Raw genomic sequence first — 14718 nt, forward strand, 5'->3', positions numbered from 1 at the left:
CAAAACAGGAAGTCCAACTTCTGGTCTTTTAGGAACAACAAGAGCCACATGATCGTTTGCATAAAAGTTCAAGGGGCAGTGGCGACATACAGCTGAATTGTGAATTCTCTTTGAATGTTGCGTGGCAGTTGTGAGCAGTTGGCTTAGCTTTCTTTTGGTCGGGACTGGAATTAAAAAGCAAGTCTCGTTAGCTTTTATTTGAAGAAACTAGAGTCTGTTCAAGTTGACTAATGGGCTGCTGGTGTGCAGAAAATGCATCAATTTAAAAAAATCCTTCTGTGTGTAATAAACCTCTGCTCTAAAAAACGAGCCATTCACGACTGTGAAAATAAAAGCAACCTGCCCACATAATAATGCTCCTAATAAATGTGTACAAAGCATAGTTCTTATATTAATAGTCTTTGTGTAAATCTCCCAAAAGTGAGACTGATTATTCATCTTTAATTTCTCCTGTCTACCTCTCTGTACTATTGCTGCTAGTCATATATTTCTAGTTTGGTCCTAAATGCAGTAACTGCATCACAGTTCACTGCAAAAAACAAGTTCAAGGTTTATATATTAAGTATTTTAGTATTTGAATATGTCTATTCACTGCTACTACATGTCTCAGAGACAGTACACTGAGTCACAGGGGAAGAATGTTTCAGTTTCCATAAAAGCTGATTAACGAGTGTTTTCACTCCTGACAAAGACAGGATTGATGGCGACAAATGGTCTGACTACTGTGTATAGGGCTACAAAAGATTAGTTAGTATTACTCCACAGATTTCCAAGGATTCTTTTGCTCAGCATACTGGAGGGTGCTGAGTTTTTTTCTGTTTTACACATCCACATAAATAACTTGCAGAGTTTGCTTCTTTTTTTTTTCTTTTTTTTTTTTTGGCCTTTAAGAATGGGGTGCACTTTCTTTGTCTCCCAAGCAGAGTAGAAGCAGATTGTTTGTAGCAATCCCTTACAACCAAACTCTGTTTTCTCACATACACATGTCTGCATCCTCAAATGTTTTGCTTTTGAATGATGGTGGCATTTGCTGTGTGGAAAATCTGGTACTTAGCAAATTGTAGCTACAGAGGCCTCAGGATGTTTGCTTTAGCACCACAGAGGTTTCCGTCAGACAGGTCAGGTGACACAGACAGATATGACTCCTACATGACTGCTACAGAACATGTTTCGCACAAACCCACACATCTCATGCAGCTGTGATTTTAAATGTTCCATTAAAAACAGAGGTATTCATTGAAATGATCAGCTCTAACACTGCTGATCATACGCATATCCGATCCTTTGAGGCTATTTGCAATTTCTTGCTTCAAGCAGCAGTCGAGGGGCCTCCATTAGACACTGATGGCAGTTTAATTGGGCTGTAATGGCCACTTCAGTTCTCACCACTTCATTACAACCATGTGATCCTCACAGCTTTATTGGTGAAACACTGAGGCCCTTGGGGCGAGGACAGAGACTGTAAGCAAGTTTTTATGACCTCTCCTCTTTAAAGATGAGACCTCCTGGCCCTTATGTCAGCTCTATCTGTGCCCAGCTGAAATTCCTTACACTCACTGTGAGGAAAAGTTAGCAATAGGTTTTTAGGGAGCAAAGAAAAGTTTAGTAATAGCTACGTAAAGCATCTCACCAGTGAAGCGGATGGGACATTGAGCACTTGTTTCACAGACTCCAGTCGTTTCATAATTCTCCAAATTTGAAGGCAAACTGCTTAAATACTTTCAGTGGTTTGCACAAGAATGTGTATGACAGATTCGTCTTAGGCGGCCAGAATGCGTGTTTGTTGGGATAGTTCCTATGACGACGGCCTGATGGGATCTCTGCAAGTGTGCCTGGTGTTTTTGGTATCAGTTAGGTGGCTGACCGTGCTGCAACTTTCCATTCGGTTTCCCTATTCTGCATGGAAAGAGGAAGAGTGGGAAGAAATCGAAAGAGACCCCACTCCCCTGTGACCAAAGCTCTGCAATATTGGAAGGTACACTTGTTTTCCCATTGCCAGAATGGCAGCTTGCCCTTTATTAGTCAACTAGATTTTGCTCGGAAACAGCTCAGAAGTAACAGCTGTGAGTGATAACACAGCTGCACTCCTGACGGGCCCTCAAACCAGAATTGTGTTTGTGGTTCACAGAGGTGTGGTATCTCACTTGTTTTAACTTCCTCTTAACTTGAGCTACAAAGTCACATTTGCGCAGGTAGCTGTAAGATAACATAAATATCTGGCTGTGGGTTGTGAATATAGTCATTGTCAGCTTAATGTCGGCCTCGAGTTCGACAGGCACACCCAGCTGAATAATCACTGTAGGATTTGCGATGCATGCCGACACAGACTTAGCTGTGAACCTCGGTGAACACCGTTATTAAAGCAGTTTATTCATCTGGCAAATGGTAACAGGAAACCCCTAGTTCAAGCCGCAGTTCAGCTTGTTTCAGTGACTGCTTCTCCTCAAAGATAGTAAAACTGCATCTTTGCTTACAATATCTCTCCTTGAGTGAGCTGTTAATAATGAATTCACACTGAGCTCAGTTTGAAACAGGTCCGGAAGTGGCAGAAAGTTGTTTCAGGTTTCCTGCCAAGGTTAACGGTCTTCAGCGCCATAGAAAAATGCACACCCCTGCTTGTCTTTACAGACATGTGCTCTTTCCTGTCTATACTGTATGTATGACTTGAGATTGTTTGACAATAAACAACAAACGGTCTAATAAAGTGTTGTGGTTTTAATAGAGGTCATGCTGTGGTGTAAAGCAGCTAAACAAGGTTGAAAATGTCAGGCTGTGAAGTCCTAGGTGCACTCTGGGCATTGGTCCAAAACACATTCCAGTCATATCTGCAACTGAAGGTTAGTTGTAGTGGTGAAATTACAAATTCAGGAACCAGAAAATTGTTATTATAAGTGTTATACTTTCATATAGCATTACCCATTTCTAAAGGATTCTTACAGTGCTCATACAAGCATTAACTACATAATTTAAGCCACTAATTATGTTTTGTTGCTACAGTTTCACTGGCCTATAATCATGTTTGTTTTTCCACTTTAATCTAAGTCCCATTACATTTTCAAGCATCAGAGCCTCTATTTAATTTCCATTATGCGAAAAAAACCTGAAATTTGTCCACATTTGGACTTGAGGATTGCAGATGTCTAACGCAGCTGTGTGAGAGTGTGAACCAGTTTGTCCCTGGAATCATATGCTGCGTTTTTCCAGCTGCAACGCACAAGGAGTAAAAAGGTTCCTAGCTGAGTGTTAAGCATCTTTCCTTTAGCTTTAAGCAGTGCTACGGTTTAGAGACAGAGGGGCAGGCATTATGGATGGCACTGCAGCATGTGCTATCTTGGCACGAAGGAAAAACAATCGTGAATCTGTTTCTGAAGCTAAATGAAATCATTGAATGCCAAACGCTTATTCTTATAATACACAGCACTGACCTATGACATGTGGCATCTGTAATTTGGTTTTACATAACCTCTTCAACACCTACGGGTGATTTTTATATCAAGCTGTACAGCAGTGTAGACAGGAGCAGTATTCACCAGCCACATGGATTTACTCACAGCTTCCACTCACTCACTGACAGAATGATGAAGATCCGCACAAAGCAAGCTCAAAGGCTTCCTCCAGCAGCTTTCCACCACACTGTCACACTCCATGACTGACTACATCTGTGTGTCTGACAAGATCACTGTAATTACAGAAGAGTCAGTGTTTTGAGTGACAGCTAGTTTGGATTAGACAACAGTTTTGGGGCCGCGAGGAGATATCAGATCTATGGCAAATCATAGACGCTGCTGCTCACATACACAGTCCAGATTCAGACTGCTGGGAGGTAATGACTCAGGGAAACACTACATACATACACATATGCCCCTTCCCTCCTCAGTTCTCCCCTTCAGTGCTGGACCGCCACACATCCTGATGATGACAAATACATCATAGCACTATATACCACAGAGACAACAATCGCAGAGAGTCAAGCCTTCACAAAATCTGTGGTATTTCAGGAAAAGGGATCAATAGACTATTATATCACATTCTTACTGTGATGTTGGAGTTCACCCCTCACTGACAGACACACCATGCATGCAATACTTTCTTATAACTTTCTTTTAAAAGCTTTGATTTGTTGCAGATAATTACAGACGGTGCTGACATGGTTGTATTAACTGGAATACTGGAATGGAAAAAGGGGGCAAGTGTGCGCAATATTCCCACAGTACTAGGTTTGTGTCCCCTCTCAACTGCAGCACAGCTGTCTTAACAACATCCCGCCCTCCTCCAGTTCCCTGCAGGAGGTGGCGGCGGCGGTTGGGGTGGAGGGTGGAGTCGGCATTGTGTTTCTATAAAATAGTTGTCCTGTCAGGCTTTGCTACACTGCCACCATATACACACCGCCTCTTGCTCTCAAAACCACCGAACAAGAGCAACACAAATTATTAGTGTGGAGCTGAAAAGCAAGACTAGACACGTGGTGTGTTTTAGAATGGAGATCTGGCCTATTGTCTCTTTGTGGAGTTGAAAGTTCAGTAGGCCCGGTTTGTCATGTGAAAGAAAGAAAGGTGACCTGTCTGTCTGTGTGTGTGTGTGTGTGTGTGTGTGTGTTTGGAAGCAGAATCAGAGGAGTCACACATTCATGCAGCCATTCTTCTATTTTTAATCAGCCCAGTTTGATGTCTATTCTTGAGCCACTCCCTAATAGTTAGTGAGAAAATGAGTCTTCTTTTCTGGAACAGTGTCTCTTGGCTCCAGGCAGCATGATGATGGTGACACAAAGGATCCTCTGTGTCACTTGGCTGTGATGCAGCAGAGTGGAGCACGGCACACTGGCTGCTGGAGTCAGCCTCTCCTCCATCCATCTGGTTTGGAGGAGCCCTGCTCTGCTCCCTCGTGTTATGTTCTTGTAAAAGAACCAGGGGGATTTGCGAGTGCAGATGTTTTTAAATATATTTTATAGGTAAAAAGGGAAGACTGGCCTGGGGGGTTGAATTGCACATAAATTTAATTATCAAACGCAAAGAAGGCAAGTGTAACATCATGCACAGTGTTCCAGCAGTGCAGCTTGAATTATTATTCGGTTCGTTATGAGGTTTGAATTATTTTATTCCTACTGCAGGTTTTCCAGACAGTGAAGAGTTACTTCCAGTAATAGCACCATCTGTTGGCAGAACACGTTCTGTCTTCTTGCATGCAGCATGTGTATCACATGTTTAGTAATGAATGTTTACTGTCACCAGAATAAACAGTAATGTGTATATGATAACAGAGTACAGTGGCACCACCGCTCCACTGTGGGCTGTCCTCATTTACTGTGAAACTCCACGTATTCTCCTAATTAGCCAACCACAAAAAGGCTATGACTGCACTTTTTAAATTTGTGGTTAACATTTAAGAAAAAGAGAACAGAGACACAGCAAAACATATTCAAAATGATTTGACTGGAAAACTATGGGGAGGCAGGGGGATAAAATGTTGACATAAAACGGTGGAGCTCCTTCCTAATCATCCCAATAACCCCTGCGGGTCCCCACTACAATGGGGGTCACAGGCTTAATACCAGCGAAGTAAATTAGCTGGACATGTTCTGGTCAAAGTAGATCTAAGTAGTAGGCTGAATCTGAATCTCACTATCCAGCTGCCCCAGGCAGCAGTGAGAGGGCCGAAGCAGGCCACGAGAGGCTATTATCTTAAATGAGCCGAGGTAGTTATTTATAGCAATTGAATAACAAAAAAGGTGATTAATCCCACTCTATTGCTCCTATGATAGGTATTATCATCACCCAAGGTCTACAGGGTCAGATTGTTGAAGTATGATACAATCTAAATACACTTCTTTTTCCACTATACACACATTGAAACATTTTACATTGGTTGATAATTAATGTTTATGTATTTTTAAAAGAATTAACATGTGACAAAAGCTCTTACAGTGTATCTGACTGGTGATTTTGAATTATGCGACTCTATAAACAAATCCAAACTTTCTGCAATACCTTTGGATTATAAAAAGATACTTGATCCTATTAAATTTAGGAAAATGTATGGGTCTGAGGCAGAATGCTATCACAGATGTTTCTGCTGTGCAACATCAGCAGATTTCAGGGAAGCCAGCTAGCTTCTCCTGAGTCCCTATAGAGAACTAACAGCATGAGCATCTTACTAATAATAATCAAACTCGCTTCCCATTGTATTCTTCTTTAAAAGTTATTTAAGTATTCAGTGGAGCCTTCAGTGTTATTGGCATAAACATTTTTATTTGGTCTGAGCACTGGAGGCCACCCTGCTTACTACACTCAAGCACCACTGTGTAAACAGTAAGCAGCATGAAAGGCTGTGAGGGGCCCCTGCATGCCTGTGGGAGTATGGGGCGTACCTCGTGGTTTATGCTTGATAAAGAGCCGTAATCTTCCTGCTAATCTGAGGCTTGGGGTGGAATTCCCCTTCCGTGGGGGGCAAAAGATGGCATACATTATGTTGGTTTTTATGTAAAAAACAGAGTAAACTACATAAAGAATTTAAGTGCAGAAAGGTTTGTAGTTCACTACAATTTAAAATGCAGTTCTGACATAACTAGTTTGGCTCCAGTTTAATAAAATAATTGTAGTAGTGCTAAACAGATTTAACACTAACACACAGTTTAACACTTCTTTGTATTTTAAGCAACTGTTGCCCTCTAGTGCTCTAAACGTGCAATGTCTGAATTTACATACCTCATTCACAATTACTAGAAATCCTGTTATACTACTGCAAAACTTATTGTTGTGTTAAAAAAATATGTGCAATGTACAATGTTTGTAGTTTCTGACGTTAACTGAGGTGTAAACTCTGGATTTCCACATTTGCTTGACTGCTTTGCACATTTTCAACATTTTCAATACATGAGCAAAAAAGTGAGTACCGGTAGTTTACTTTTTAAGCATCACTTTTCTCAGTCTTATTGATATACTACAAAATATATTTATTTATTTTTCCAATGTATAAAAGTGCTGAAGTAAAGAAAGATTGACTTTTCTACACACAAAATTACAGACTTCAAAATATTTTTTGATTACACAAACTCAGGGTTTTCTTCGGATGTGCAGGATGTGGATGTCTGGACTTCTAAATTCTGGGTCTTGTTTTTCTTCAGGGATCTTCTCACAGTTGAAGTTTTCCTGCAGCAACTAAAAGAAACCAGACAGATCATAGCGAATAAGTGACGGTTGAGAGGTCGTGCAACTAGATAAAAGGTTGGAATCTAACCTCAAAAAACTGCTTTTCTACTTTAGGGTTGACGCCCTCAGTGCGCTGCTCGTAGCAGCAAATAATGCAGGTCTCTGGCCCAGAGAGCAGCTTCAAGGTTTCCAAAAGTGGAACAATTGACTGTGTGGAAATATGTGATGACGCATAATGAGAAATACATCAACACTCAAATAGGCATGTCTGATTGGAAGTGTAAGTAGAGAAATACAGTGAAATACCTGCTCATAATAGATGCAGTCTGCCATGAGAACAAAATGTGGAGGAGGCAAGAACTCTGACACATCCTCGCCCCTTTAAGAAGAGGGGAAATCAATCAGGTGTCATTTCAACATGTTTTGCTACATGCTGATCATGCAGCTGGAATATGCAACTGAACTCAATTCAACAATATATAAAAAGTAAGTAATTTAGGTACAAACCATTTCAGTACCTTGGCAGTTATAGATCCACTGTTTATAAGTGCCTGATTGTCCTGGATGTTCACTTTAAGGAGGGTCTGCAGATTCTCCAGGTCTGTCACAGTAACTTCAGCTCTGTGGTAAATATTACACAAAAATGAAAACTACTTAATTAAAAACTATATAAATATAGCTAACTATCTACACGGATGTAGTAACTACTCATCTCACCCCAGTGTTGCTGCCATCAGACCAACAACTCCTGTCCCAGCTCCTAACTCCAACACTCTCCTGCCAGCCCACATGTTCACTCCCGTGGACGGATCATAAAACGTTTTCGTCTCTAAATATTTAGCAAGAACGATAGCTGCATCCCAAACCACACAACCAACGTCTCCCAAATAGCACTGATTCATTTTTAAGACGCAGCCGCTGTTTTTCTCAATTCCTCTCACAAAATATTTACTCTCATCTGCGTCAGCCGCCATCTTGGCCCCGACCGGAAGAAGAGCGCTTATTGTTTTTCAGAATAAAAGCCTGACCTCTACAAGTAAGGGCTATTACCTTAGATATAACCATAGATATTAGATTTTATAGTCAATGTAGAGTCTGTTTTATGACAGATTATAAACAAATTACATATTGAGTAGAAAACCTCACGCAGCTTTATTGTTCAGTGCTATTCCCTATTAAAATGATAGATTTTAGACATTTAAAGAGTTAAATATATATATATGGAAACACAAAAGTTGTACTTTTTAAATATATGTAACCGCTATTTAAAGGTTTAGAAGATGCTTTATTAACCATTTCTAAATAGATAAGGTGTCATCCTCCTGTAGTGAAAACTACAATTTTAGACATGCGCAGACAGCAGCAGCCAGCTGAGTTTGTTTTCCTGACCCACTTCCTGTCTTCCACCTCTGTCCTGTAGACATCAGACTTCACTTTGTTAAGAAAATCTACTGAATTTTACAGATGTGCACCTGGGTTTGGCGGTTTTAATATGTTTCATAGCAGCACAGAAGTATTAACAACCAGCAGTAAAACCTCCGAATGTGGACCAACCTGGGAGGTGTCCCCAGTGGACCGGAAGTGGACAAAACCAAACGACCTCGTACGGTTCAGCCTCCTCCCGGTCATCCCACCTAAGTGTAGATGAAGGCGGTAGGAAATCCAGCCATGGTCCGGTATTACCCCGAGCCGCCTCAGGTGATGTTAGGATAGCTAGAAATGTTACAGCTAACACTAGCATTGGGTCTCCTGAAGGGATGGGGTTATACACAAAAAGGTTAGAGACAATAATAACGATGACATTTCAAATATTCTCAACTGTATCAGTTTGTTTTGAAAGTGTATAATAGAAGATATATATTTATATATATATATATAATATTTACAGAGCTTATGTCAGGGCGGGGCACTGCAGTGGTATTAAATCTTGTCATGTTTGTGTTGAAGGTCAGTTCCACAACGTCATGTTAGGCAGGACGAATCTACCATTACTTGCATCTGGTTCAGATAGTTCCTTCATCCCCAGCCATAGAGGAACACCAGGACCCAGGAAGACCCCAGGGTCCGCACGGATGCCTCTGACGGATCACATTGGTACTTCAACCTCAAATAATGTAAATAAGGTATAAAAACAGCTGAGGCAGAATTTCTCATTTAGGTTTCTCTTTTGTGCAGCAACAAGTTCCTCCTCTGCACATACAACCTCGGGTGCCTCTGTGATTGTGGCAGTAGTTGAGGGGCGCGGTTTGGCCAGGGGAGAGATTGGCATGGCTAGTATCAACTTGAAATGTCCAGAGCTTGTACTGTCACAGTTTGCAGACACTGGGACTTATGCCAAGGTAGCTAATCCATTTTACGAAGTCACTCAGAAGAAATAGTGAAATGCAGGAAACACATGTCTCAGTTATATATTACTGTTCTAAAGGTTATAACCAAGATTCACATCTTGGTGCCTCTGGAAATACTGATGCCAGACACATCCAGCGAGAAGGGGAAAGGAACAAAGTTGTTCAACCTCATCACTGAGAATTTCCCGGTACCAGTGCAGAATAAACACAGTTCTTCCAAACGAGTACCAATTGTAAAGCACAATGTAGCACACTTCTACTTTTTCATTCATTTTTATGTCTTGGTTAGAAATCTTATCTGGGAAAATGTTGACATCTTGTGTCTTTTTTAACTGTTAGTGTGAGGTAATATTTGGTTTGTTTGCTTGGTTTATTTGTTGTTAGGGTGTAGCTTTCACTAAGATCCAAAGGAAGTACTTTAATGAGAGGAAAGGACTGGAGTACATTCAGCAGCTGTGTGCTCCGGAATTTGGCACTGTTCTCATGGAAGTACAAGCTAAGTATGCCACTGAGTGCAATGATGTATAGAAATAGATATTCCGAAGCACCATAGTGCATTTTTATAATCTAATGGCACAATTTGCTCAGATATTATTGCCTGGCTACAGCAGCTGCTTTGCTGAAGTACCTAGAGTTCATCCAGAACTCTGTCTACGCTGCCAAGTCTCTTAAAGTGATTTTTAAAGGGAGTGAACAGACAGCTATGATTGACTCAGCATCAGCCACTAACTTGGAGTTGGTGGTAAATAATAGAGACCATAGGTAAGGGGGAACGCAAGGGCAAGACCATGAAAGCATCACCTTTGTATGTTGTGCTTGTAGAGTGATAGATGTGTCCAGTCTGCCTTTGTTGCTGCTTTTCTTCGTATAGGAGTGAACATACTCTGTTAGGGGTACTTAACCACACAAAGACACCTGGTGGTGCTAGAAGGTTGCGTTCCAATATTCTGGAGCCCCTGCTTGACGTGGACACCATCAACATACGCTTGGACACCATACAAGAGCTGCTACAGGACGAGGAGCTCTTCTTTGGCCTGAAGAATGGTGACGAGAAAGCACACACACTTTTTAACAACACATTCAATATTGCATGAACTAATGATCAGACCATGACACACTGCATGTATTTGAATATCTGTTCTTTTTCCCTCGTTAGCCATAGGTCATTTTCTTGACATTGACCAGCTGCTCTCTGTTCTTGTCCAAATCCCAAAGCTGGAAACAGTGTGTACAGTTCTTTTACTATTTGTAATTGTATAAAAATTTATTCCAGTGGAATGTCTTGACATTAAGTGAATTCATGTGTTTAACTATGGTTAAATGCCATGTGAAATATTGTTCTTACTAGTTTTCTGACCACCTTTCAACTCTGTATTTACTGTATGTTTTTTTTATAGGTTCAAGTTGCTGAAGCAAAGATCACACGTGTCATTCAGCTAAAACACACATTGGATTTGGTGCCAAGGTTGAGGGTCTGTGTCTGGAGATATGCATTACATTAATTCAGAATCATCCTGTAGTCATGGATAAAACAATAATAGTATTTGACTTTGCAGGAGCACTGTTCTAAGTGTTATTTAGTGAAAATGTTAAATCTTTCAAACATTACAATTTATAAACAGATGGTATTGACTAACTGCAACACAGCACTGCTCAAGGCATACAGTGCTTCACTGGAAGATAAGAGGTACTTAGCCGAGTGTCTATGATGGATTAAGCAAATTTACTATTTTTGCTGTGTGCAGTTTTCTTCTATTGTGTATTCGTGTCCACTTCAGGTTTGACATGATTCTGGAGCAGATCAAGACAGTAATTAATGATGACACTACCTACCTGAAGGGGAGCCTGAACATGCGCACCCAGAAGTGTTATGCCGTGCGCCCCAACATCAATGAGTTCCTCGACATTGCCCGGAGAGCTTACACTGAGATAGTGGACGACATTGCAGGTGGCAATTGCGGCTGTTGAATAAATGTTTCTAGCTTACAGCTGTTGTGTTAATATAGCAAGACTTGCTGAATGCTTTTGTGTTGCACAGGGCTAGTAAACCAGATGGGAGAGAAATATGGCTTGCCAATGCGTACCAGCTTCAGCACAGCTAGAGGTTTCTTTATCCAGTTGAAACTTGAAGGTGTGGTCTTACCTGAAGGGAAACTCCCCTCAGAGTTCATTAAGGTGTGGTCCACTGGAATCAAATCAGATTTGAATGAAGGAAGCTAAATTGCCTACCTACAATAATGTTTGAATTGCTGAATGAAAAGAAAAACTGTGTGTAAACATCTGTCACCTCAGGTAACCAAGTACAAGAACAACTATGGCTTCACAACGGCAGACCTGGTAAAGATGAATGACCGCTGTGATGAGGCCCTGAGGGAGATCTTTCACATGTCCTATGTGTGAGGAGATTATAATCCTCTCATCGTTTATTTGTGTGCTGTTATTTTCCTTGCATGGATGAATGTGATTATTGTGTTGACTTGAAAATCTGTACAGCTGATTTAGACCAAAAGATCTACAGCATTTTCACCCTTTTTTCCACTAGATGGTGGTATTTAATAGCCATAATTTTCCTCCAGTCTTTTTCTCTTGCATCCGCAAACAGGGTGATATGTCAACTGCTGCGCACTATCCATGAGCACATCCACTGCCTTTATAAGCTGTCTGATGCTGTATCGATGCTGGACATGCTGCTGTCACTTGCAAATGCATGCACTATCTCAGACTATGGTAAATATGAACAACACTGTCACTTCCCCGTCTGTGAGACTGTCAAATTAATACTGATGAGGTGTGATCTGTTGTCTGAGGGAGTGCTGTATACACAGAAGGCAGTACCCAGTCAACGTCACACATTACAGCCAGAAAGCTCTACTGAGGTGGCAGATCTGCTGGCCTCAGTTCTTTTTGTGTGGGTGGTGGGCAGCACCAGAACAATCAGCCACGTGGGCAATGGCCCTCAGCTGTCTGAAAGTGTCTCTCCATAGACACGTGCTGACTGCCTGCCCTGTTCTATCCCTGCCGGCTTGTACTCAGATTACCCTTGTTACATAAGTGTGCACTGGTGCGCTGTATTTACTGAGACAGATCTCTCTACCAGAGGAGCTAGTTGCCTTTAACCACTGCACAAAACCTTTTTCAAAAATCTGTATTAGATTATACCATCCCTTTCTGCCAACAAACTAGTAATTAGTTACATAAGAATTTAATTATATAATTAACTATACAATACATTTGATATGAAATGTACAAAGCATTGGTAACAATGACTCACCAATTTGCCAAGCACTTCCTCATACTATGTAGCCATAATTTATTACTTTGGGATTGTCGTGTGAATGAGTTATTCTATACACAAAATACTAACAAATCAAGGTATTTTTTTATTGTCTCTGTTGCCTTTTCTGCTGTATCTGTTAGTGCGTCCTGAGTTTACAGACACACTGGCCATCAAGCAGGGTCGCCACCCCATTCTGGAGCGAATGTCTGGACAGCAGCCTATATCAAACAATGCCTACATTTCCGAGGGTAGCAACTTTGTCATCATCACTGGACCCAATATGAGCGGCAAGTCAACCTACCTCAAACAGGTGGCAATGTGTCAGATCATGGGTCAGATAGGTCAGCAGCAAACCTTTCAGCCCTACATGAATTTGAAGTGCAAGCTGTGCAGAGCTCTGCCTTGATTTGCCTTGATTTTTGAGTAAAACCCTGCATTATTATTTCAGGCTCTTTTGTCCCTGCTGAGTATGCCTCTTTCCGTGTGGCTGATCAGATTTTCACCAGAATTGGTGTGGATGATGATTTTGAAACTAACTCTTCAACCTTCATGCTGGAAATGAAAGAGGTATGTTTTCTATCTGTTTGTATTTAACTATTTTTGTCTTGTGGAAAGAACATTAAATTATTATTGATTATATTTCTTCCCTAAAGATCTCTTACATAATCCACAATGTGAGTGATAGGTCCCTAATCATCATAGATGAGCTTGGGCGTGGAACCAGTGCTGAGGAAGGCATCGGCATCTGCCATTCTGTTTGTGAATTCCTCCTTAGCCTACAGGTAAAGGATACACCAATAGGATCATGCACCGCCACTCCTCTCTCTAATATTCAAGATAAATAAGATTCCTACATTGCATTAGTTGTTTGTGGTTGTGGTACACCTTTAAGGTCAAGGTTAAAGCTGTATAATAATATAGCACATGCTTTCCAGTCTTTTAATTGCTAAGGTGTGTATTGTTCGCCTTTTGTATGCAGGCATTCACCCTATTTGCAACACACTTTCTTGAACTGTGCCAACTAGAGTCTCTTTATCCCAATGTGGAGAACCAGCACCTGGAGGTTCAACATACACGCAGCAATGACACTGGTGCTGAGAGTGTGGTGTATACATACTTGCTGAAACGGGGATGCTCTGAGGATAGAAACTATGGTACAGAGTCAGTGAAATCTAAGTACAGTCCTGTTGAAATTGGCTGTGAAAGTGGTTACAATGCTTGTCTTTTAGGTCTGAGAGCAGCAGAAATGACTTCCCTACCTTCAACAATAATACAGGAGGCAAAGACAGTTGCCTCCAAAGTTAGCCAGCAGCTTTTGGTATGTTTCATAAATATATGATTTAGCCTTTTCCAACTGTTTTCCCCCCTTGAACATCTGTGTTTACCTCCTGTTACCATTAAATTGCTTAGACAGAGATAGCACATATATTTTTGTCCCATAAATAATCCAGGTTTATGTAAGAGAAGAGCTGGATAAAAAGCCAAGGCTCTGGGTTTTATTATTCTTTCAGGCCAAACATCACAGTGATCCAGAAAATCAAAGACAGAGAGCTGTGTATCACCTGGCCACTCGTCTCCTGCAGACCGCCAGGAACTCCAGACTGGACCCAGACAGCTTGCGTATGTATCTGAAAGGCCTGAGGAAGCAGTATGAGGCAGCACTGCAGGCCATAGGCCAGCAAACGTCAATGGACACAGAGGAGGAATAACTGACTCAGCCTCACAGTGGGGATGGACAGTAATTCAACAACGAAGGATCAGAAACTGATGACTATTACTGGGCATACTGTGTTTATAGATTGGCTTGACTTCTTCTTCTATTGCGTTTACACTTATTGTTATAGAATTGTATTGCTTGATTCCTGATGTTCATGTCTTTTGGCTTATCTTACAATTAAAAACATTCTAATACAACATTGATTTTATAAAATGAGTCTATGTAAATGGT

At 41.0% G+C, this 14718-nt stretch overlaps 2 protein-coding genes across 5 annotated transcripts; one reads left to right on the forward strand and one right to left on the reverse strand.

Moving 5' to 3' along the window:
- Positions 1-5870: 5870 nt before the first annotated feature.
- vcpkmt (valosin containing protein lysine (K) methyltransferase) lies at positions 5871-8122 on the reverse strand. Its single transcript, XM_026353907.1, has 5 exons — positions 7863-8122; positions 7653-7766; positions 7452-7524; positions 7234-7353; positions 5871-7154 (listed from the first exon to the last, which is right to left on the reverse strand). The coding sequence occupies exons 1-5, from the start codon at positions 8117-8119 to the stop codon at positions 7050-7052; spliced, it is 669 nt and encodes a 222-aa protein (XP_026209692.1). The 5' UTR covers positions 8120-8122; the 3' UTR covers positions 5871-7049.
- A 397-nt stretch (positions 8123-8519) lies between these two features.
- msh4 (mutS homolog 4) lies at positions 8520-14690 on the forward strand. Of its 4 annotated transcripts, none has more exons than XM_026355351.2 (20): positions 8520-8922; positions 9093-9239; positions 9321-9484; positions 9571-9681; positions 9878-9993; positions 10082-10255; positions 10365-10537; positions 10650-10717; positions 10891-10965; positions 11116-11180; positions 11272-11441; positions 11532-11668; positions 11786-11889; positions 12096-12220; positions 12911-13111; positions 13219-13337; positions 13424-13552; positions 13750-13924; positions 14000-14088; positions 14282-14690. In XM_026355351.2, exons 1-20 carry the CDS (start codon positions 8865-8867, stop codon positions 14477-14479), a joined length of 2598 nt encoding a protein of 865 aa, XP_026211136.1. In that variant the 5' UTR covers positions 8520-8864; the 3' UTR covers positions 14480-14690. The 4 variants fall into 4 exon arrangements, with proteins under 4 accessions (XP_026211136.1, XP_026211137.1, XP_026211138.1 ...); XM_026355352.2 differs by having other exon boundaries at positions 8520-8843; XM_026355353.2 differs by lacking the exons at positions 9321-9484; positions 9571-9681 and having other exon boundaries at positions 9093-9268.
- Positions 14691-14718: the final 28 nt, after the last annotated feature.

This window comes from Anabas testudineus, chromosome 12 (assembly GCF_900324465.2).
Source record: "Anabas testudineus chromosome 12, fAnaTes1.2, whole genome shotgun sequence".
NCBI lineage: Eukaryota > Metazoa > Chordata > Actinopteri > Anabantiformes > Anabantidae > Anabas > Anabas testudineus.

What these genes read in the sequence shown, in the direction of transcription:
- vcpkmt (XM_026353907.1), bottom strand. Translation starts at nt 8,119, where the DNA reads ATGGCGGCTGACGCAGATGAGAGTAAATATTTTGTGAGAGGAATTGAG. An exon ending in ACTGCCAAGGTACTGAAATG is followed by an intron (nt 7,525 to 7,652) that starts GTTTGTACCTAA and finishes CTCTTCTTAAAG; the next exon opens with GGGCGAGGATGTGTCAGAGT. An exon ending in ACTGCATCTATTATGAGCAG is followed by an intron (nt 7,354 to 7,451) that starts GTATTTCACTGT and finishes ATTTCCACACAG; the next exon opens with TCAATTGTTCCACTTTTGGA.
- msh4 (XM_026355351.2), top strand. Translation starts at nt 8,865, where the DNA reads ATGTTACAGCTAACACTAGCATTGGGTCTCCTGAAGGGATGGGGTTAT. An exon ending in ATGCACTATCTCAGACTATG is followed by an intron (nt 12,221 to 12,910) that starts GTAAATATGAAC and finishes TGTATCTGTTAG; the next exon opens with TGCGTCCTGAGTTTACAGAC. An exon ending in AAGTTAGCCAGCAGCTTTTG is followed by an intron (nt 14,089 to 14,281) that starts GTATGTTTCATA and finishes TTATTCTTTCAG; the next exon opens with GCCAAACATCACAGTGATCC.